Source organism: Schistocerca americana, chromosome X, assembly GCF_021461395.2.
Source record: "Schistocerca americana isolate TAMUIC-IGC-003095 chromosome X, iqSchAmer2.1, whole genome shotgun sequence".
In the NCBI taxonomy this organism is placed as follows: domain Eukaryota; kingdom Metazoa; phylum Arthropoda; class Insecta; order Orthoptera; family Acrididae; genus Schistocerca; species Schistocerca americana.
In genome coordinates, this window is record NC_060130.1 from 652,780,906 (window position 1) to 652,803,208 (window position 22,303).

Consider the following 22,303-nt stretch of genomic DNA (forward strand, 5'->3'; position numbering starts at 1 on the left):
CAGATACAATTGCTATCTTCCTGTTTGATATTGTTTTGCATTTATCCACATCTAAACAGAGCTGCCATTCATAAGATCAAGCAGAAATGTTGACCAAGTCTTTTTGCTTTTCTTTACAATTGTCCAATTACAACAGTTTCCTGTAGGCATCAGCATTGTTAGTAAACAATACAATGACGATACTGACCATATCTGGGAAGTTGTTTAAGTATACTGAGAACAGTAATCAATGGTCCCAATACACTCCCTTCTGGCATACCCAATGTTACTTTCATTTCTGTTGAACACTTGGCATCCAGTATAACATAGTGGGTCCCATCAATTACAAACTCGTTGAGCCACTGCTATACTTTGTGTGATGGTATCTTTGTTGTCAGTTGAGAATGTGGTAAGTGTCAAGCACGTGGTAATATCACCTACTGCCACACACATTCTAAACTCAACATTCACCTTGTCTGTAACAAAAACTCGTAAATATCACATAAAACGTTTACCAGACTTGTGTAAATGTGTGCTGTACTTTTCAATACATTTATTTCCCAAATTCCAGCACTTATTATCAAAGCTCCTAATTCTCGCTTCAAACTATTCACTTGTGATCGACTGACCAACATGTCATCCTCAGCCAATGGCACAATCTGGATATGGTATGGAAGCGCATGGGATCAGCACACTGCTCTCCTGGCTGTTGTTGGCTTGCAGACATGGGAGCTATTACTTCTCATTCACATAGCTCCTCAAATGGCATCACGAGACTGATTGGACCCCTCCAGTCCTCCCACGAAAAAAAAAAAAAAAAAAAAAAAATGGAAGTACTGGGAATTGAACCTGTGTCCTCAACACAGCAGTCAGTTGCTCTGACCATGCAGCTACAAAGGCGCACAGCACTTATTATACTGCTGCCTAAGATTTTTTAAAAACCGTATGCCAATGAATAATTCTGCTATCTTACTTAGGCTGTTGTGATCTGTATACTTCAAGTAAACATTGATTTTGGTGCATAGCCAGCCAGACCACTTTGTGAAGAGCTGATAGTCACATGGCACTAAAGTGCAGATTTTAAGCATGGAGGCTGAAAATTATTAAATTGAATTGGTTTAGTAGTGTCTGTGTGTTAAGTCACAGTGTATGAGCTCTTCCTGCAATGTAGAACCATATTCTTAATGAATATCCCACACCATTTTGGATCTCCCCCCCCCCCCCCCCCCATCAAGAGTCTTTCAGTATTTAAAAACATATTTTTGCTTTACTTTGACTTTTTATCTTACGAAATCATTAAAAAAATTCTTCTAATAGTGTTTGAATGAATTTCTTGGATTCACTGCTAGGAGTAGTCTACATCCACTGCTTCTTCTGAGTTTTATTTCTGCATCCATGAGCTGTACAACATATCATTCTCATCCTTTGATTAAAAGAAAAAAAAAAGAAAAACTTCATGTTAATCCAGAAAGAATGGTTATCGTTGGACAATTCTTTGAGTTTTGTGGCAGTTAGTTGATATGAAATATTCTGTCAAAAAACTTATGGAATCCGATACCCTGTTTCACAGTCTAGGAGAGTAGAGTCCTAGAATATTGTTAAACTTCAACACTAAGACCTAAAGTCATGATGTTGAATTATCACTGTCATCATTTGGTCAGCATTTTGCACAGTATCACTGATCACAGTCCTTGTAAAGTTTATCTTTGCCTGACCATCCCACAACTTCCAGTGATTAAAAGTTCACCACCAAAAGCAGAATATCAGCAATGTTGTAATGGCTCTGAGCACTATGGGACTTAACATCTATGGTCATCAGTCCCCTAGAACTTAGAACTACTTAAACCTAACTAACCTAAGGACAGCACACAACACCCAGCCATCACGAGGCAGAGAAAATCCCTGACCCCGCCGGGAATCGAACCCGGGAACCCGGGCGTGGGAAGCGAGAACGCTACCGCACGACCAGGAGATGCGGGCAGCAATGTTGTACTGTAGTGTATTACATTACAGTTGTTGGCGTCAATGATGAGTGTGTATTCACTCATATACCACGTGACATGCAACTTGAAGTAATGGACTGTGTGTTGATCTATGAATTGATAATAGATCACTGGAAAGTTTAGTTAGTAGCATTACTAATTTATACTAGAATCCGTAAGTTAAGGATAATCAAGAAATGAGAGGCTATTTTCTATAATAGGATCTTGAAAGGGCGAAAAAATATGGTCAAGTTGAATCAGGAGATACTTGACTAACAAAACCTGTAATTAGTAACAAAATTCTTGACTCCCCCCATCCCACACAACAAAACAGCTACTCAAGTATATGGTCCAGCCTATCTTCCACACATGCTTGGCAGGGATGTGGCATGTTCTCTACAAGGTGTCTGATGAGCTATATTGGTTGTTTGGTTTGGGGTATAAAGGGACCAAACTACAAGGTTATCAGTCCCTTTTTCACGACGCAAGCAAAGCTCAAGGTACAAAAACACCCAACACCACACCTAAAAAGAAAACAAATGGAACGAACAAAACATGGGCAAATCATACACCACAAGGAAAAGTAGAAGAAGGTATTAAAACCATAGAGCAAATGGTCTGGGCTGGCTGATCTCAATAATAAAAGAGGGTGAGCCAGCCACTCTGCAACACATTAAAACGTCCACCCCAAAAAGACAAGGCGAGATGAAAACATGTAGGGAAAAGACCACCACCAAAACAAACAAACACAAAGAAAGTGCGACAGAGTTAAAATGGAGGGAATGTGGCAACCTCAGAGAGAAGGCTAAATGCCCACCTTTAGATGGCACAATAAAATGTAAAACTAAATCTGCTGTTGAGACGTTGTCGCCCAACGCCGAAGGTATGGTGCTGGGAACGTTAAAAGTCCACTACGGAGCAGCTAAAAGTGGGAAGTCAAGCAAGATGTGGACGATAGTCATATGTGAGCCACAGTGACACCGAGGTGGGTCCTCATGACAGAGGAGGAAACCATGTGTTAGCCACGTATGGGCAATGCAGAACGGGCAGAGAACCACAGAGTCCCAGCGAGAGGCCCGCAAGAAGGTCTTCCACACATTTGTAGTCTCCTTAAGGGCACGCAGTTTGTTGTGCGTACTGAGATAATGTCATTCTGTCTCCCAAAGCCAAAAAAACCTTGTGGGATAATAATGATCGCAGGTGAGTTACAGGGATGACGATCCCCAGAAGCGGTTTCTGTGTAGCCTGTTTGGCCAACCTGTCAGCAGTTTCATTTCCTGGCCTGGGGTTAACACAAACACCACGGAATGATTGGGCTATTCCAGGGCACAGATGGACTCTTGGATGGTCACTACCAAAGGCTGGCGGGGGTAGCAATGGTCAATAGCTTGTAGGCTGCTCAAGGAGTCAGTACAGAGAAGAAACGACTCGCCACGGCATGAGTGGATCATCATTAAGGTAAAGTTCTGGTTCCGGATGAATGATACGATGCTAACAGAAGCGCATGACACATGACTTCGTTGCTGAAAACTAGGAGCTGTGGGCTAGAGCCCATGACTGAGCCTTGTGGATGGCTCCCTGTAGGCGCCGCTTGGCAACATCAGTACTGGAGGAGCAGTGTGAAATGCAGAAGTCGTCTGCATACAGAGAAGGTGAGACTGACGGCCCGACAGCTAATGCTAGACTGTTAATGGCCACTAAAAATAGAGATACACTCAATACAGAACCCTGCGGGACCCCATTCTCCTGAATATGGGGGAACTATTGGAGGCACCAATGTGGACACAGAAAGTATGGAGTGATAGGAAATTCTGAATAAAAAATCGGGAGCCAGCCCCGGACACTCGTATAATGTGGCAAGGATATGTTGCCAGGTTGTGTCGTAAACTTTTCGTAAATCAAAAAAGACGGCAACCAGGTGTTGGCTTCTGGAAAAGGCTGTTCGGATGGCAGACACAAGGGAAACTGGATTATAAGTGGTAGAGCAACCCTGGCAGAAACCGCCCTGGCATGGAGCCAGTATTCCACGTGACTCCAGGACCCAGCACAACTGCCGACTTACCATACGTTGTAACAGCTTACAAAGAGTGGCTGATAGCTATCCACATCAAGCGGGTTTTTACCGGGTTTGAGCACTGAAATGATGGTGCTCTCCCGCCATTGCAAATCGCACCAGATCTGGTTGAAGATGACGAGGAACTGTCACTTGTAGTCGGACGAGAGATGTTTGATCATCTGACTGTGAATCCATTCTGGTCCAGGAGCTGCGTCAGGGTAATGTGCAAGGACACTGAGGAGCTCCCACTCTATAAATGGAGTATTATACGGTTCACTGTGATGGTCAGTGAACTAAGAGGGCTTTCCTGTCCATCCACCGCTTGAAAGTGCAAAATGCTGGGGGATAATTCTCTGACGCGGAGGCTCAAGCATAGTGCTCAGAAAAGTGCTCGGCAATTGCTTTTGCATCGGTAGATAACACACCATTGATGTTAATGGCAGTAACACCTGTCGGGGTCTGGTGCCCACAAACATGTCTGATCTTTGTCCAGACTTGGGAAAGTGACATATGGCACCCAATGATCGAGGCGCACCTCTCCCAACATGCCTGTTTCCGTCTTTTTACAAGCTGGTGAACGTGGGCACAGAGCTGTTTAAAAGCTATTAGGGGCCCTAGGGAAGGATGTCACTAATGTCGCTGTAGAGCTCACCGATGCTCTTTAATGGCCTCAGCAATTTCCGGCAACCACCAAGGTACTGACTTTCGTCGGGGGCACCCTAAAGGACAAGGGATTCCGTTTTCTGCCACAGAAACAATCGTTCTAGTGACCTGCTCAACTACCACATCGATGGTACCATGATGCGGAGATTCAACAGTGACAGCAGAGGTGAAAGCTTCCCAGTCTGCCTTGTTTAAAGCCCATCTTGATAGACATTCAGGGGAATGGTACTTGGAAAGTGACAGGAAGATGGGAAAGTGGTCACTACCACACAAGTCATTGTCAGCTCTCCAGTGTACATATGGGAGAAGTCCTGGGGTGCAGGGTGATAAATCAATGACCGAGTAAGTGCCATGTGCCACACTGAAATGTGTGGGGGCACCTGTATTTAAGAGGCAGAGGTTGAGTTGAGACAGGAAAGTTTCGACATCTCTACCTCGGCCAGTAAGCACAGTGCCACCCCACAAGGGGTTATGCACATTAAAATCTCCCAGAAGTAGGAAAGGTTTATGGAGTTGATGAATCAGTGCAGCCAATGCGTAAAGGGGTACTGCACCATCTGGAGGAAGATACACATTGCAGACAGTTATTTCCTGTCATCCTTATCCTGACAGCCACAGCTTCAAGAGGGGTTTGAAGAGGCACAGGTTCACTTCATACCGAGTTTAGGACATAGAAGATATCATGAGGCTGGGAAGGCATGAAGCATGCAAGGAGGCACGTTACACCTCAGGGTCACCTGCTGCCACCAACTGAGTATTTGTATCCATTCCTATTGTGGATGAGGCACCAGTGAGATCCAGATCCTCAGGGGACACTGAAATCTCCACTCATCCGCAGGTGCACAATTGGTAGGTAGTGGTGGTGGTGGTGGTGGTGGTGGTGGTGGTGGTGGTGGTGGGGCCACCGGAGGGTCCTTTTTCTTAGCAGACTTCTTTGTTTGCTTGCCCTCTTGCTTCTCTTTAGGGGCTTGCTGGGAGGACTTCTCTGAAGTAGCTTCAGGCATGGAGGAAGACTGAAGCTCTTCGTCCAGCAGCTTTTAGCTCCTTTAGCCACTGGCACTGTGGCATTAGTGGAGACCTTGGGAGAGAGGGTCCCAAGGGACCCCTTCCGCACGAGAGGAGGCTGTTGCTTCTCCAGCTGGAGAAAGTACGTACTTTGGGAACAACGGAAGATTTTTTCCCCCTACCACCAAGGGGGCAGATGTATTCTGAAGGCCTGGAGGGCCCACTGTTCGTGGTACAAAGTGTGATGTGACTTGTACTTGTGATGGCGATGGTAATGTACCTGCAGCATATGTCGACATCAACCGAATTCAGAGTAATCATTCAAATTTACGTTTAGCCTCTTGGTTAGTCAACTGGTCCAGGGTCTTGTACTCCATGATTTTCCACTCCTTTCCGAGTACTGGGCAGTCTGGCAAGCAGGGGGAGTGGTGCTCTCCACAGCTGATGCAGGTGGCGGACGGAAGACATATGCCTGAACTATGAGCACTTAAAGCACAGCATTGGGGGAGGGACATATGGTTTAATGTCACAGTGGTAAACCATCAGCTTGACCTTCTCAGGCGATGAATCACCCTCAAAGGCCAAGATGAAGGCACCGGTAGCAACCCTGTTGTCCCTGGGTCCCCTGTAAACGCGCCGGATGAAATGAACACCCTGCCATGCTAGATTGGCGCCGAGCTGGTCGTCAGACTACATGAGGAGGTAGCGATGGAAAATAATCCCCTGGACCATGTTCAGGCTTTTATGGGGAGTGATCTAAACAGGAATATCACCCAGCTGGTCACAAGCGAGTAACGCCCGGGGTTGGGCTGGGGATGCTGTCTGAATCAAGACTGCACCGCTTCTCATCTTCGACAGCGCTGTCACTTTCCCGAACTTATCCTCAAGACGTTCAACAAAAAATTGAGGCTTCATACGTAGAAAGGAGACCCCATCCATTCTGCTACAGACTAAATACTGAGGCGAATATGGCTCTCTTCTTTCTGTAGCCCTATGTTCCTCCCGTGGTGTAGTGAGGGAGGGAAACGATTTACGGTCATATGTGTCAGCACAGTACTCGATCTTACCCTTCTTAGAGACTGTTGGCACCATAAGGTCACCAGCAGCTGTATTGGAAATTGGGTCAATACAATCTACTCCCACATATTGGTTATCTATCTTGAGTCACATGTTAACTCCTGATATCAGGCAGAAGAGGGTAGAACTATGTGAGTACCAGGAGATTGTTGACAACTTTGACTTTTAAATTCTCTGTGGAGTGAAAAAGATTAAAAGAGCAAGACGTTCCACTCTTATCATGGCCAGGATTCTTACTAAAAATGAATTCAATGCCATTAATGAATGGAAATGCTGTTTGCCAAAGTGTCTGAAACTGCCCTGCATCCAGGAGAAGCTACCTGGATCTGACAAGGCCTCAGGCAATTTGGACTACTATGACCTGCATTTGAACAGACCATGGAAAATGTGCAGGCACCCTCCACAAGTGGGTCAAATCTTCATCACCACCTTGTGACTGTGGTGCTGAACAAGAGATAGTGAACAACAGATAGTTGATAATGTTGCATCAACATGTCCCATACATCTTTCAAAGATTTCCTGACAGTGATGAGAGATGTGATAAACTATATAAAACACCTTGATATTCACCTATACCTATTGTCATGTGTGTTAATAATGTTGGAGAGCTGTACTGAAGTGTTGGCTGGTTGGTTGGTTTGTTTGTGGGGGTTGAAGGGACCAGACTACTGAAGCGTTGGTATGTAATAGTTTAGTAATCTATGTATATATAGCTATTCTTATGCTTAAAAAACTCTTAATTTATGCCATACAATAAACAAATTAGGGTATAATAAACATTTCCTGTGTCTCAGAACTGTCATCAGATCCTTGAAATGACAACCTTGTAAAATATTCCAATCCGCAGAGATTATAGCCTGTGTATGGAAGATGTCCAAAGATTCAACCCCGCAAGGCAGGGAACAAACAGGGCCTTTATGACATTATGTTGCAAATTATACTAAGAGACTACATTTCACTCTTAATGATAGTCAAACGCAACTGAGACATGGATCTAATGCACTGTTTTTGTTATCACTCAATCACGGGTCTATTCTAAGTATGGTGTACTCCATTCCTACACAGGTAGCACAATTTCAATTTATGGGCAAATCTTGTTGATCATTTACAGTGAAGGCCACTTTTTTTCTATTACAGTTGTACTCTTTAGATGATTATGCCTAATCTTTGCACACTAATATATTACTACCAGATAACTAAAATTTGTGCTTGTAATATTTTTCATATGTGACATTTTTCTATATGATAGTTAACATACAATGTATACTTTATTTACAGAATTAAATGAGACACAACTACAATTAAATATTTCATTACATAACTTACATGCCAACAACACACACATAACATTGAAGCTGCTTTAAAAATAAGATTACATTTCAAATGTTCAAAGAAATTTATCTATAATCTCATATTTAAATAAAGTAAAAATACTACTTCTTCTAGAAATGCATTCACCAGTTAACTTAAGCTGTATTTGTATTTACTCAACACTGCGTATTAATGAGCAACCATTAATAACACCTGTACCAGCAACTATTATTCTTGTGTCCGTAAATTTCTCAAGCAGCTGAAATGCTGCTGTTTCAGCATATGTCACACCTCCAATAAAATATACCAAAAAGTTTTTGCGTTTAATCTTTGATGCATCCTTAGAAGAAATATTTATTTGTATGCCTGGCAACAATTTTGTTATATCATCAAGTGGCATGTCATGCTGGGTTAGTAAATTAACTAGCTGGCACACTGCAGGAATGTACGCCCCACTAAACACGTAACCCATATCTTTTGGTTTTTTAAGATCAAAGTCATCCTTGATTTCTGGAAACAATTTCAGCTTTTGTGCAATACTATGAAAGGCACTACTTTTCCTGTTTAAGGACACAACTTGAGCTACTCGATCAGTTAATTTTCCAGTTGTTTCACCAGTGTCAGTGTCATGTCTTACAAACAGTCCAAGCTTTTCCAAGTTATAGAATAATGTCAGATTATCATACCCATACGAATGCAGAAACTGCTTCATAAATGCAGAACTCTCATCCTGAGTTAGTCCATTCTGTGTTAGGCACATGAGGCATAGTAATCGAAGACAAGTAAATCTGTTCACGCACTGTGTTGCTAAGCAATCCTCTAAATACGTGAAATTTTCACCTCTAGATTTTCCTTCCAACGTGTTTTGTTCAAATTTGTGCAAAGCTTCATATCGGTGTCCCATTTCTCCAATGATGATTTCACAAGCACCAATATGGTACGAAAGTGAGCGTTTCTTTTCCTTAACTTTTTGCAGATCAGTTGCAACATACTGTTTCATTTCCTGGAGACCCATTTTTTGACACCTTTTATACTCACTATGAAGTTCCTCTTTTTTAGTGCTTAAGAAGGAATATACATCTGAAAAATGTCTATTTTTCATTTCATGATAAATATCATCTTCATCAGTTAGCCGATAATTTACAGTACCTTTTGTACCAGTAACTTTTTCATCAAATTCAACAGTTCCACACTTAACTCCAAAAACTTCATCCAGTAGCCCAGCGTATGTAACTGCTGTAAGCAACACAGATGCATAATCAAAATCCCTATCTACTATAACTAAGCAGTCAATATCTGCCTCTTGTTTTGTGGGATTCCCCAACTCCTTCAATAGAATATTCAATATTTTACACACTTGTGATGCAAATTTTCCACACATTACAGTCATGGGTATCTTCCCAAAGAGTATCTGCAGTGACCAAAGAGAGTGGGCCACTGCAGGAAGAAATGATTTATCTCCATCCACAAACAGCATACGAAACAAGTTTGGTAATTCAAATGACAGTACACTACTATCTAGAGAAATCATTTCCCACATAAACCTGTATACAGTCACTAGACCAAACACACCTTCCTCTTCCAAAAGATTCAAGAGAGCAACAAGTTCACATGGAACAAATATAACATAATAAGAATTTGTGGGTTTGCACTGTAAATCTGCATTTATCTGATCACAAATATACTTTGTAGTTATAAGGTCAGAATATACGAGATAAACCCAATGATTACTGACATATCGGAAACCACTTTTTTCCAGCTTATGAATTTTGTGTACTCCATGAGACCTGAAAAATGAAGTATTAAATGTTTTCAGTTCTGATAATAACTGATACAGAATATAATTACAAGATGTATGCTGTACACCAGTATTATCTGTAGGAACCTACTAAAGATGACAAAATCAATAACTTCAATCTTTATGAAAAATATTGAGCCATTTGAAGTGACAATAAAATTGATGATAGAGAAAACTGTTCAGTTTTTGATCTGTACTTCAATAATTTAAAAATTTCATAGTAACCATAATCTTCAATTGGCTGTTACTTCAACTCTGTGATAGATTTCCATGCAAAGCATGGTTTTGGCAAGTTGTCCACATTTTTCCTGTTTAGTGTCACACAAATTACATTCTGAAATTATGCTCACCTACCTATTCTGGATTAGGAAGGCTATGATACATTTGTCTATTAGTTACAAAGTGGATATTATGTGTATTTGTTTTATTATCTAGACTTTGTTATGATGTCCATACTCTGAAATGGAGAAGGCTAATTACCCCTACATTTATCAACACGAATTGCATGTTTACTGTTCGAGGGCGCTTAACTGCAGAGTTACCAGTATTCTTATCCAGTCATACGGACATACTATACTTAGGATATTACTCCACCTAATAGACTTGAAGAGGGGTCTTCCTTAATTACACATTCTTACGAGTGCTATCATTGTGAGCAAAAACTCTTACCATATTTTATGAGGAACATTCTACACAATTCTATCAATCAACAATGCACCCTATTTTACGGTAGGGTTGGGTACTTTCATAACTTTGCAACATTACTAAAAGTTCTATTGTACTATTATACTATAACCACCACCACAACCACTGCAATAATAATTAACAGTACAAGAATAATGACATATCAGTTATTTACATTTTATAACACTATAGATGGACCAAGCATATTCAGAATTATGTACTGTACGTCTATCCCAGTCACAGGCCAAAAATCCATTCACAACTTAAAATGATGTATTCCTAAAGTAGATGCTGCCCTCATGATGGAACTTGATAAGTGTCTTTTTTTTCACACAAAACATGGCATGGTTATAAAGCATGCCTTGATACAGAACAGTCCTTAATTTGAATGTTCATTGCGTCATAGATTCAAGTGTGATATGATCACATGTGAATCCTGTTTTTTGATCGGTTAAGTCAGTTTTAATTTCAGCATCAGTGTACTGCAAAAACATTAACTCCGTATTTAATGCACTTTTATTTCTAATAAACTAAAACTGCAAGGTACAATCTGACACGGCAATATGTATGAGACTAAAAACCAATCCGTGTTTTGGTGTGTGTTAGATACATATATTGCACATCAACAATGAAAAACAAAAGGGGAGTCTCTATGTAACTCTTACCTCACCTAATGCTAATGAAAAGTGTCCTTTACCAGTATTTGACAGACAGACCTACCTGACTGCAAATACTGTTGCAACTGCACTTGAGTGTGTCACATGACATTTGCTAATATTTACAGACAGCTCTGAACATTGTTAAAGTACTACTGAAATTGCTCACTAATCAATTTGTGTGTGATGAATATCAACGTATTTCTTGTTGTTGTGGGTATTTATGAGAAACACACAGTGTATATGACAAACTGGATTGTAGCATTCAAAAAATTCTTTGTTTACTCACTAATTCAGATTGTATTCCACATAATATGTATTTTATGCAATAAATGACAGTGTCACAATGAATCAAAAGCTTTCCTTGATCAAGAAACAAGCATTCAGAATAATCTGAGCAAAGTGTGTGATTAAGAGGTTGCCATGGCCAAACCTCAGTTGATTTTTAATGAAAAGCCATTTAAGCTGTATAAAAGTAGTCACATGTAAGCTTGCATTCACTTCCAAATATCATGAATTCTCTGCTTTTTCAACACCAACCTATGATCAACAATAACTAGATAGGAGAGTATGTTGTGTTTGTTTGTGTTATGTTTCTGATACAGAATGCTGGGGAATAACATTTATTAAACTCAATTACTTTTCAGCCTGTTAAGTTTCATGTGTGTGAAAATCTAACAGAGGACTATGCGTTCTCTTCGTGCTACAGTGTAAACTAGTTCTTTTTTCCGAGTGGCATCATAATTATGTTAAACCATTCATAAGTTTCAGTAAGACCCAACATGATGCTTAATGCGTAGTTATCTAGAATACACTGCACAACACTCCTTACTTTGAGTTACAAATCGCTAGTTCTTTTGTTCACTGTTACAGGTACAAAACTGAGCATCCTGACATGGCATCACTAAAAGACCGTTAACCTATAAAAGTCTTACAATTTTTTTGGTCCGAAGAAAATGTTCACACACCATACATGAGCATACCCAAGAACTTGGCTGTGGGGGGAGGAAGGGAGCTGGAAACACTTATTAATTTACTGGAAGCACTAAAAGTTGGGAGAACTGTCAGACAGATAACATTCAGATACGTATGAATATTTTCCACATTCTCATTCCTAGTATTGTTATCACATTGACTGGTAATACAAGAAAAGGCATAGCAAACTGAAGGCATAATGCTACTGGAAATCATCCCCAGAGTCATCTGGCTTCTTCAGTTAGAAGAAGAATGGTGACAAATGGTCATGTAGTTTAGAGTTTTCACACCAAATGGCTATGAAAAGCCCTACACTTGCTACTATTCAATATCCAGTATGAGTTCTGGTTTTCTTGAAACTGATACTAAACTGCTATAACTGTCCATGTGGTGGGGCAGGATGTGAAATCAGTTTGTGAAGATAATTTTTTTAGGAGGGCAAGGGACATGTGCCATTATTGATCCATATCACCATACTATGAAACACAAAAAATTCTATCCTTTTGTTGCTCAAATAACAAAAATTCTGCTGTTATTTGTTCCCTGTTCATTAGGAAGTCATATAGAAATAATAAGTAAAAACACACATCCAAAAATGTTTTGCATCACCCTGGTTCCCAGAAATCCTGAAGACAGACGTTGACTGTGGATATTGTATCACAGACACAGTCCCTTTGACTGTTCAGAGATGTCTGTAAACCCACCCAAAGATGTAAACAATCATGCATGAGCAGCGCATATTAGACAGACAGGGTCCGACAGCCGATCAGTTCCAGTTATTCCACCAGGAAGGAGGTACACGTCTCATGTTGTCCGTCATTCAACCATGCCTAGACAATCAATACCATGATTCGATCGCTTCCGAATTGTTACTTTGTGCCAGGAAGGGCTCTCAGCAAGGGAGGTGTCCAGGCTTTTCAGAGTGAACAAAATCAACATTGTTTGGACATGAAGGAGATACAGAGAGACAGGAACTATCGATGACATGCCTCGCCCAGGCTGCCCAAGGGCTAATACTGCAGTGGATGACCACTACCTACGGATTATGGCTCAGAGGAACCCTGACAGCAACACCATGTTGAATAATGCTTTGCGTGCAGCCACAGGACATTGTGTTGTGACTCAAACTGTGTGCAATAGGCTGCATGATGCGCAACTTCACTCCTGACATACATAGCGAGGTCCATCTTCGCAACCACGACACCATACAGCGCAGTACAGATGGGCCCATCAACATGCCGAATGGATCACTCAGGATTGGCATCATGTTCTCTTCACTGATGAGTGTCACTTATGCCTCCAACCAATCGTTAGAGACGTGTTTGGAAGTAACCCGGTCAGGCTGAATGCCTTAGACACACTGTACAGTGTAAGGTGGAGGTTCCCTGCTGTTTTAGGGTGGCATTACATGGGGCTGACGTACACTGCTGGTGGTCATGGAAGTTGCCGTAACAGCTGTACAATAAGAGAATGCCATCCTCCGACCAATAGAGCAACCATATCTGCAGCATACTTGTGAGGTATTCGTCTTCATGGATGACAATTCATGCCCCATCGCACACATCTTGTGAATGACTTCCTTCACGATAACGACATTGCTCAACTAGAGTGGCCAGCATGTTCTCCAGACATGAACCATATCAAACATGCCTGGGATAGATAGAAAAGAGCTGTTTATGGACGATGTGACACACCAACCACTCTGAGGGATCTACACCGAATCCCGTTGAGGAGTGGGACAATCTGGACCAACAGTGGCTTGATTAACTTGTGGACAGTATGCCACGACGAATACAGGCATGCATCAGTGCAAAAGCATGTGCTACTGGGTATTAAAGGTACTGGTGTGTACAGCAACCTGGACCACCACCACTGAAGGTCTCAGTGTATGGTGGTACAACATGAAATGTGTGGTTTTCATGTGCAATAAAAAGAAGACATGGTGTTTATGTTGATCTCTATTTCAATTTTCTGTGCAGGTTCCGGAACTCTCGGAACCGAGGTGATGCAAAACTTGTTTTGATGTGTGTATACTATGATTACAGCACATGATTTTTTTTGTCTGCAACTCACAGTAAACACGTTAGCTGGCAGACATCAAGATGTCTTTATCTTCTGCTACTACAACATTGTCAGTAATTCTAAGCACAACTACTTCAATACTTTGCACAAAGTACCTCAAGACATGTAAAACAGCAAGAAACATTTTTATTTATCACTAGACAGTTAATTTTATTGATGTTATTCCACATTCAGAATATATAATTCTGACTAAACTGGAATGTATAGTGATGTATTCTTACAGGATGAAATAATTAAACACACCCACTTGTACAGTTCCTATGTATTTCACTGCCCACATAGCTACTATCTGTGTGTGTTAACACATGAAACAGCATTTATCTGAAATGCAACTTTACAGTAAAATAATGTAGCAGAATTATTTTTCATTCTACAGCAGAGCATATGGTGATTGGAAACTTCCTGACATTAAAACCTTGCAGGGGACTGGATTGGGATTTGAAATTGAAACCTTTGCCTTTTGTGGGCAAATGCTCTACTGACTGAGCTATGCATATATGACTCATGACACAGCCTCTCCACTTCACTTCTGCCAGCGCCTCTTTCCTACACTCCAAGCTTCATGTAAGTTCTCCTGCATACCTTACAGTACTAGCACTCTTGGAAGATAGGATATCATGGAGAAATGGCTTAGCGACAGCCTAAGGAAACAATCCTCTAGGAAGATAGTTGAGAGGTATTGGTAGAAGTGAAGTTGAAAGGGTATGTCGTGTTTTGTCTCTGAATAGCTCAGTTGGAAGAGCATTTGCATAAAGGTTCCTGGTTTGAGCCCTGGTTCAGCATACAGTTTTTATTTGCCACAAAGTTTCAAATCACCAATCACTTAGCTTAATCACCAATTACACAGCTTCAGAGTGAAAATTGAGTATAGAAACAATCCTCTAGGCTATGGTAAGCGATTTCTGTGCAATATCCTTTTTTCCAAGAATGCTAGTCCTGCAAGATATGCATGTGAGAATTCCATATAGTTTGGAAGGCAAGACAGAGGTACCATTGGAAGTGAAGTTGTAAGGGCGGGTTGTGAGTTGTGCCTGGATACCTCAGTAGAGCATTTGCCAGCAAAAGGCAAAGGTTCCAGTTACAAATCCATGTCTGGGAGAATGAATTTCAGTAAAATGGTTACACACATCTATAAAATCATCAAGAACAAGGGAAACTGATACCGTGTGGAGGGGGTGAAAATTCAAAAGTGAAAATTGAAAATAAAAACTATCTTCAAGGCAGAAATTCCAATATAAATATAAGTACTAAGGATAGTAAGTTTTAGAACTCGTGTTTAACTCCAAACCTGACGGTATTTCATCAAAATGTACAATCCCTATCCAACACAGTAAATGAATTTCAAATTTTGTTGGAAAGTGACATGAAAAACATCTCTGTATTATGTTTTACTGAACATTGGATTGACAAAGAGAAACTTCATATGCTATGCATTCGAAATTTTGTATTGGGTAGTTATTTTGGTCGGAAATTGTATAAATATGGTGGTAGTTGCATTTATGTTAAAAATAGCATAAATTTTAAATGTATGCCGTATGTAGAAAAATTATCCATAGAGAAAGATATTGAGGTAAATTGAATTGAAATCACAGACGAAAAAATTGATATAATTTGTCTATACAGGGTACCAACTGGAAATATTAACATTATGTTAAAGAACCTTGAAAATATCTTACACAAGACTACACAAAAAAATAGAAAACTAATTATATGTGGGGATTTCAACATTGACTTTGCAAGTGAGTCTAATGAAAAAACTGCTTTACTGAACCTCTTTAGCAACTTTCAATTTAAAGGCTACTATAGAACTGCCAACACACATCACAAAAACCTCAGCCACAATCCTTGATCAAATATTTACAAATGTGCCCTTGAAACATGTAACACAAACCCACAATACAGGCTTTGGGGACCACACAGCCCAAGAAATTAGTATAAGCTTAGGAAAACCGTTTAGTTCAACTGAATGTCTAAAGGAAGTATAATGACCAGAATATACAACATTTCCTTAACTATCTGTGTAAAGAAATTTGGGAAGACATCTATGAATGTAAAAGTACAAATGATAAGTTCAACAAATTCCTAAATAGTTTTACCTACTATTTTGAACTTTGCTTTCCACTCCATAAAAAGACAGTCACAAAAAAGGATCTGAAAATAAAATGGGTCACAACAGGGATACAAATATCTGTGACGAAAAAGAGACTACTTCATGAAATATCTAGACAGCACACCACATCCCCAGAATTTGATTCCTATTTTAAGAATTACAAAAAGATTTTAACTAAAGTCATAAAAGAAGCAAAAAGAATGGCAAATAGCTCCTTCATAGCAAATGCACAAAATAAAATGAAAGCCATATGGGAGATTGTAAGGCATGAAACAGGAGTAAAACGGAGAGAATACCATAATATCGAACTGAATGAAAACACTTCTGTAATATCTGATCCCCAGCAGATAGCAAATAATTTTAACTCATATTTCTCTGAGGCAGCTGAGATTCTGGTGAAGCAAAACTTTCAAAATGCTGTTACTGCAAATCAGATTAAAACTATCCCTAGTAACAAGTCTCTCTTCCTACACCCAACAGATGAACAGGAAATGCTAAAAACAATAGGGGAGCTAAATCAAAATTTTCCTCTGGTACTGACAACATACCAGTCTATATCATTAAAAAAATGTGTACCCTTGGTAGTTAAGCCCATGGTAGACATATGCAATAGTTCACTTTCTCAGGGAATCTTCCCAGAAAGGCTAAAAATAGCTAAGGTGAAGCCATTGTTCAAAAAGGGTGAAAAAACAGATATAACAAATTATAGGCCAGTCTCTCTACTATCTGTTTTTTCTAAAATAATTGAAAAAATCTTTTATAAAAGACTCGTAGATTTCATTGAAAAAAATAAACTTTTCTCAGCTACACAGCATGGTTTCCGAAAATGTAAATCCACTGAGACAGCTATTATCGATTTCTTAAATGAAGCTTTAAATGCATTAGATAAAAAATAACACATAGCAGCAATATTCCTAGATCTTTCAAAAGCATTTGACATCATTAACCATTGTCTATTGCTTAGAAAGCTAGAAAATGTTGGTGTCAGAGGCCCGGACTATGAATGGGTAAAGTAATATCTACAGAACAGACACCAAATAGTTGAAGTCTTGTACAAAGAAGGAAAAAATTTAACTTCCTATCAATCAGAAAGACAGTGTGTTAAATACGGTGTGCCGCAGGGTTCCGTACTGGGACCAATCCTGTTCTTGCTGTTTGTAAATGACCTGGAACCATCCAGGCCTAACTATAAGTACATTAAATGTGCCGATGTTACAAATATACTTATCAAAGGAAAGACCCCAGAAGAGCTCCAAAATGAAATAAAAAAGAGCACTACACATGTATCAAAATGGTTCGCAATGAACAACTTAATAATAAACACACACAAAACAAACACTATGCATCTACACACAGTGCAGAATAAACAGCCTTTAACTGCAACCATAGAACTGTTAGGCAAAAGACTTAAATTGTAAATAGCACCAAATTTATGGGAGTTTGGATCCAAGATGACCTAAGATGGCAGAAACACACACACAACACCTATGTAGCAAATTAAATACCATTTGTTATAGTATAAAAATTCTTGCTGGATGCACATCTATGCAAGCCATAAAAAATGTATAATATGCCCAAGCAGAATCACTACTAACATATGGTTTAATTTGCTGGGGAAATTCACCACACAGCAAAAGCTGTTTTATTGCACAAAAAAGAATTATAAGAGCCATGGAAGGCTTAGCACCTCGATCTTCATGCAAACCCTCATTTAAAAAGCTTCATATTCTTCCATTACCATACCTATATATCCTACAAACAATAATGTTTATAAGGAAAATCGTAGATGAAAATAGCTAGATTGCTCCAAAATATCCATTCATACAACACAAGAAATAATCAAGATTTACATATGCAGTTTTCACATACAACACTAAAACAAAAAGGACCCTTGCAAGCAGGAAAAAAACTGTATAACAAAGTACCTAAAGAAATTAAGGCAATAACTGGCATGCATCAATTCTAAACTGCAGTGAGTGACTACTTGCTACAGAATTACTACTAGAGTGTTGATGAATTTTTATCTACAATGTAAATATGTGAAAAATTTAAATAGTTTATACAATTAAGGCCAAAATAAGAAATGTGTACACGTAGATTTATCTGTGTATTATATGTGGTCTATTACGTATATGTGCGTGTCTGTATAATCAAGGCCAAAAGTATGAAATGTGTGCGTGTAAAATTTATTGGTGAAATGTTATTCCCATATGTTAAAGTTATACTGCTATATACTGAAAACCATACAAAAATTTTTTTCTGTTAAACTTTATTGCAAATTATTTAACTTGTCCTATATCATTATGTACTCCGGAAATACGGAAGCGTCCGATCCCACCCGTCTGCTTTGACCCATGACGCCACAAATACGGCGGAAACAAAAACAAACACACACACTTTCCACAAGAAGCCTAATGACACTAACGGGACAAGCGCGAAAAATGGGGTGTTTTGGGTGGGGGGCAAACTAAATATAAACAAATTTAGACGCCTTGCGTAGCTACAACGTGTAAGTGAAGACAGCCATGCATGAATACCCACCCACCTCCCCTGCAACCCATACAAGATAAAGATGCTTCAGTAGCTGATTAGTGTTTTTTGTCTTTTTAAAAAAAAAAAAAAAAAAAAAAAAAAAAAAAAAAAAAAAAATCTCACGGGATAGAACGAACAGATCAGAAAGATAAATATAATAAACTAAAACAGAAATTTGAGGAAACAGATAATTAAAATAAGTAATAAGGGTTTTTAAATTAAAAAAAAAAAATCTCACGAGATAGAACGAACAGATCAGAAAAGTAAATAAAATAAGATAAAACAGAACTGGAGACAGCCACACTCAAACCAAACTCCGCGCCGTCATGACGTCACACACGACAACACCCTTACGTCACGGGTCAAAGCCGACGCGTTGGATCGGACGCTTCAGTCGACCCTGTACCCCTGTACAGTGTATGATTCACAGGACCAATAAATATACAATACAATACGTAGACTCAAAATTTGTGAAAGTTGCAGCCAACATTCAATATCCCCCCCCCCCCCCCGCATGAATTTGGCATCAATTTTTAAATGCAGAAACTGCACCTTTCTTCCACAAAACAGTGAATAACTGTTCATAAATTCCTAAAAATATTTGGTATATTGGGGAAATAATTTTCATTGTGAGCATTGATTTGTAAGCGGGACTGTGGAGAATCCCTTCTGAATAAAATCTTATCCACATATATGACACATCACAATGTCTACATAAGGAATCTGGGTGTACACACACAGATATGAGGGCTAAGAAGTTCATCAGGCGAACTCTTTCTTGAAATTTCAGTACAAATTTGATGATCTGTACATGTCCAAAATATTACTGTGGTGGTACCATGTTCCACTAAACTAATGCTGATTGGTTTTTGCCACCATCTATATTTATAGCCTTTAATTGATTTGTGCAAGTTAAGTCATTGAATCTCTTCAGGGAATCAAACATATGCCTGCCTACTCTCCTTCCCAGAAGAAAGTAACTTTGCAGACAATAAGGCTTCTTGCCATAGAAGAACTGATGTAATGTTAAATCAAGATTGATATCAAATGAACCAATCACGTGTTTGCCATCTCCTTTTCACAGACTGTGCTCAGACGTGTTTGTTTTGGTTAATGTAAAGCCCGAGTAACTAGTGCAACTTATGCAATCTATACAAAAGAATCCATAAAGGGAATATACATGGTTACAAATCTGCAATAACGATTTGATAGTTACTTTATTCTCTATTGCAGTGACCAACTGCTCTGTAAGTTACAGGTTGGAGCATGCCAAGTGTTCGAATCTTTCCCTCAGTGTTGATGATTGGAGTCTCCTTACAATAAATTAATGGCATGTCTTCACATTATAGAATGTATGGACGGTTACAAAATGTAGTCTTAAGCTATTGCATAAATGCACAATTTAGAAAATGGTTAATATGGCCAATGTCCAACGTAACGCACTTAAAAAAAATGTTACTACATTTAACTGACATATTCCACAAATCCACAGTTAATCACATGGCACAGTTAAGCAAGCATTTCACCCGTCGACTATCAGATCTCTGTTATGGAAGAGGAAGAACTACATGGCATTTCATTTCACTGATTATACGGCAAAGTAAACGGAGTACCCTAATCAAGCAAGCTTCAGATGAATTGCAGGATTTATACTTGAACTCCAACAGCAGATACAGTCTGACATTCTCATCCAACTGTGATAGTATTCGATTCCGAATTACCTTGACGAGGCAGATCGAAACTGAAACGAGACACGCTGTTAACATCGACTTCACTTTCAAAAACGCAAAACAGGCTGACTGTCAACAATGCCGAAAAAGGTCTTTTTCGTATTTAATAGTTGGTCACTATTTATTCAGGATACCCTGACCGATGTAGTCTAAAACCTCCACTACTTGTTTAAAGAGCAATATTCCACACGACCGTTTAACTAACCAATCTAGCAAATTCTATTAGTAACCTACATTACATACTCCTCATTACTGAGGCATTAATTTGTTACACAATGCACAACAAAGCGTGCTATGTGCCATACTTGCGACTGAGTTCATATGAAAGTCCTAACCAAGTAAATCTGCTAAGAACTTAATATTATTTATCAACGTAATTAAATAAACTACAAACCTCAATACTGAGACTCCTGTAATTTGCTCAAGAGGTTTCATCAACCGCGGATCGATTATCAGGTCTTTTTTTCCAGGTATTTTAACCAAAATTTCAGTGAGTTTCCTTTGGGAGATTTGATTCAAACACTGCAACCGGGATTCCATAGTAACCTACGGCACTAAAAGCTTACATAGCATTCGATTCTCAACACGTCAGCATTATTATAGGATTCTTTCGAAGGACCAAAGCATTGTTGCACGTAAAAAACATTAAAGATGTAACGCATTGACATTCTCATACTTTGTTTTCATATTCGCCTCAACTGCAGGAACTGCTTATGATATCAATACACTTAATGTAGGATCTTTGACCTATTGTGATATCGTAACCAGAGATGTGAATGCAACAGTAATTACTGCCCACAGCCTCCTACGAAGTTGACGGAAGCTTTGGAACTATCCGTTGCGACCGATGACCTCGCTGTCTGGTCTTCCCCAAACAACCCAACTCAACTACCCGTTGCAAAATGAAGTAAATACCATGAATCTGATTCTGAACGTTTTTACCAATTTAGAAAGTTAAATTGGTTGATTTTAATTTATAGCCAATTGTAAACTATGAAGGGTTTGTACATTATTTAAAATGGCACATTGCAGTGAACTAAAATTGTAATATAAGTTTTCTATGTGGACAACCGCAGCTTAATATATGCATAGTTAAAAAATCTTTTTACAAATGTTTCGTCTTAAAATCTTCTAAAAATCTGTAGAGCCCGCTTGTAGCTGCTAATCCTAGTTTATTGTGGAATCTAGGAACAACATGTTTCAAGATAATTAATCGCGTCTTCAGGTTAAATTTACGACGACGTATATACGAATTAGAGACCGTTAAATGGAAGAACTAACAGTGACTTCTATGAAGAGATTGATGGATCTCTCAACAACCTGCTGCGTCACGAATAAGTACAGGTGTGGATTTGGGGAATTCTTGTGACTTTCTTGCAGCTATGGCTGGAAGGTAGTAGTTAAGGGACCGATTGTCACATCAGTGGCAGGCGCAGGCAATGTTGATGTTTAGCAAACGATTCTTCAAGGGAGGTTTACGACATCGTTTCAAGGCGTGAAGGCACAGCACTACATACAGGTGTGAAGTAATCAGGGGAGCACAGGGCGCTGACATGTTGTGAAGAACCCATACGTTGCAGTTACAATGGCGCCTAGTGACCTGTGCGTAGGGACCAAATCAGGTTGAGGAAAGCTGACGTTGTAATTATTAAAGAGCATTCCA

At 39.4% G+C, this 22,303-nt stretch overlaps 1 protein-coding gene across 1 annotated transcript; it reads right to left on the reverse strand.

Moving 5' to 3' along the window:
• Positions 1-8,070: 8,070 nt before the first annotated feature.
• LOC124555173 (vacuolar protein sorting-associated protein 33B) lies at positions 8,071-21,376 on the reverse strand. Its single transcript, XM_047128999.1, has 2 exons — positions 21,035-21,376; positions 8,071-9,860 (listed from the first exon to the last, which is right to left on the reverse strand). The coding sequence occupies exons 1-2, from the start codon at positions 21,178-21,180 to the stop codon at positions 8,246-8,248; spliced, it is 1,761 nt and encodes a 586-aa protein (XP_046984955.1). The 5' UTR covers positions 21,181-21,376; the 3' UTR covers positions 8,071-8,245.
• Positions 21,377-22,303: the final 927 nt, after the last annotated feature.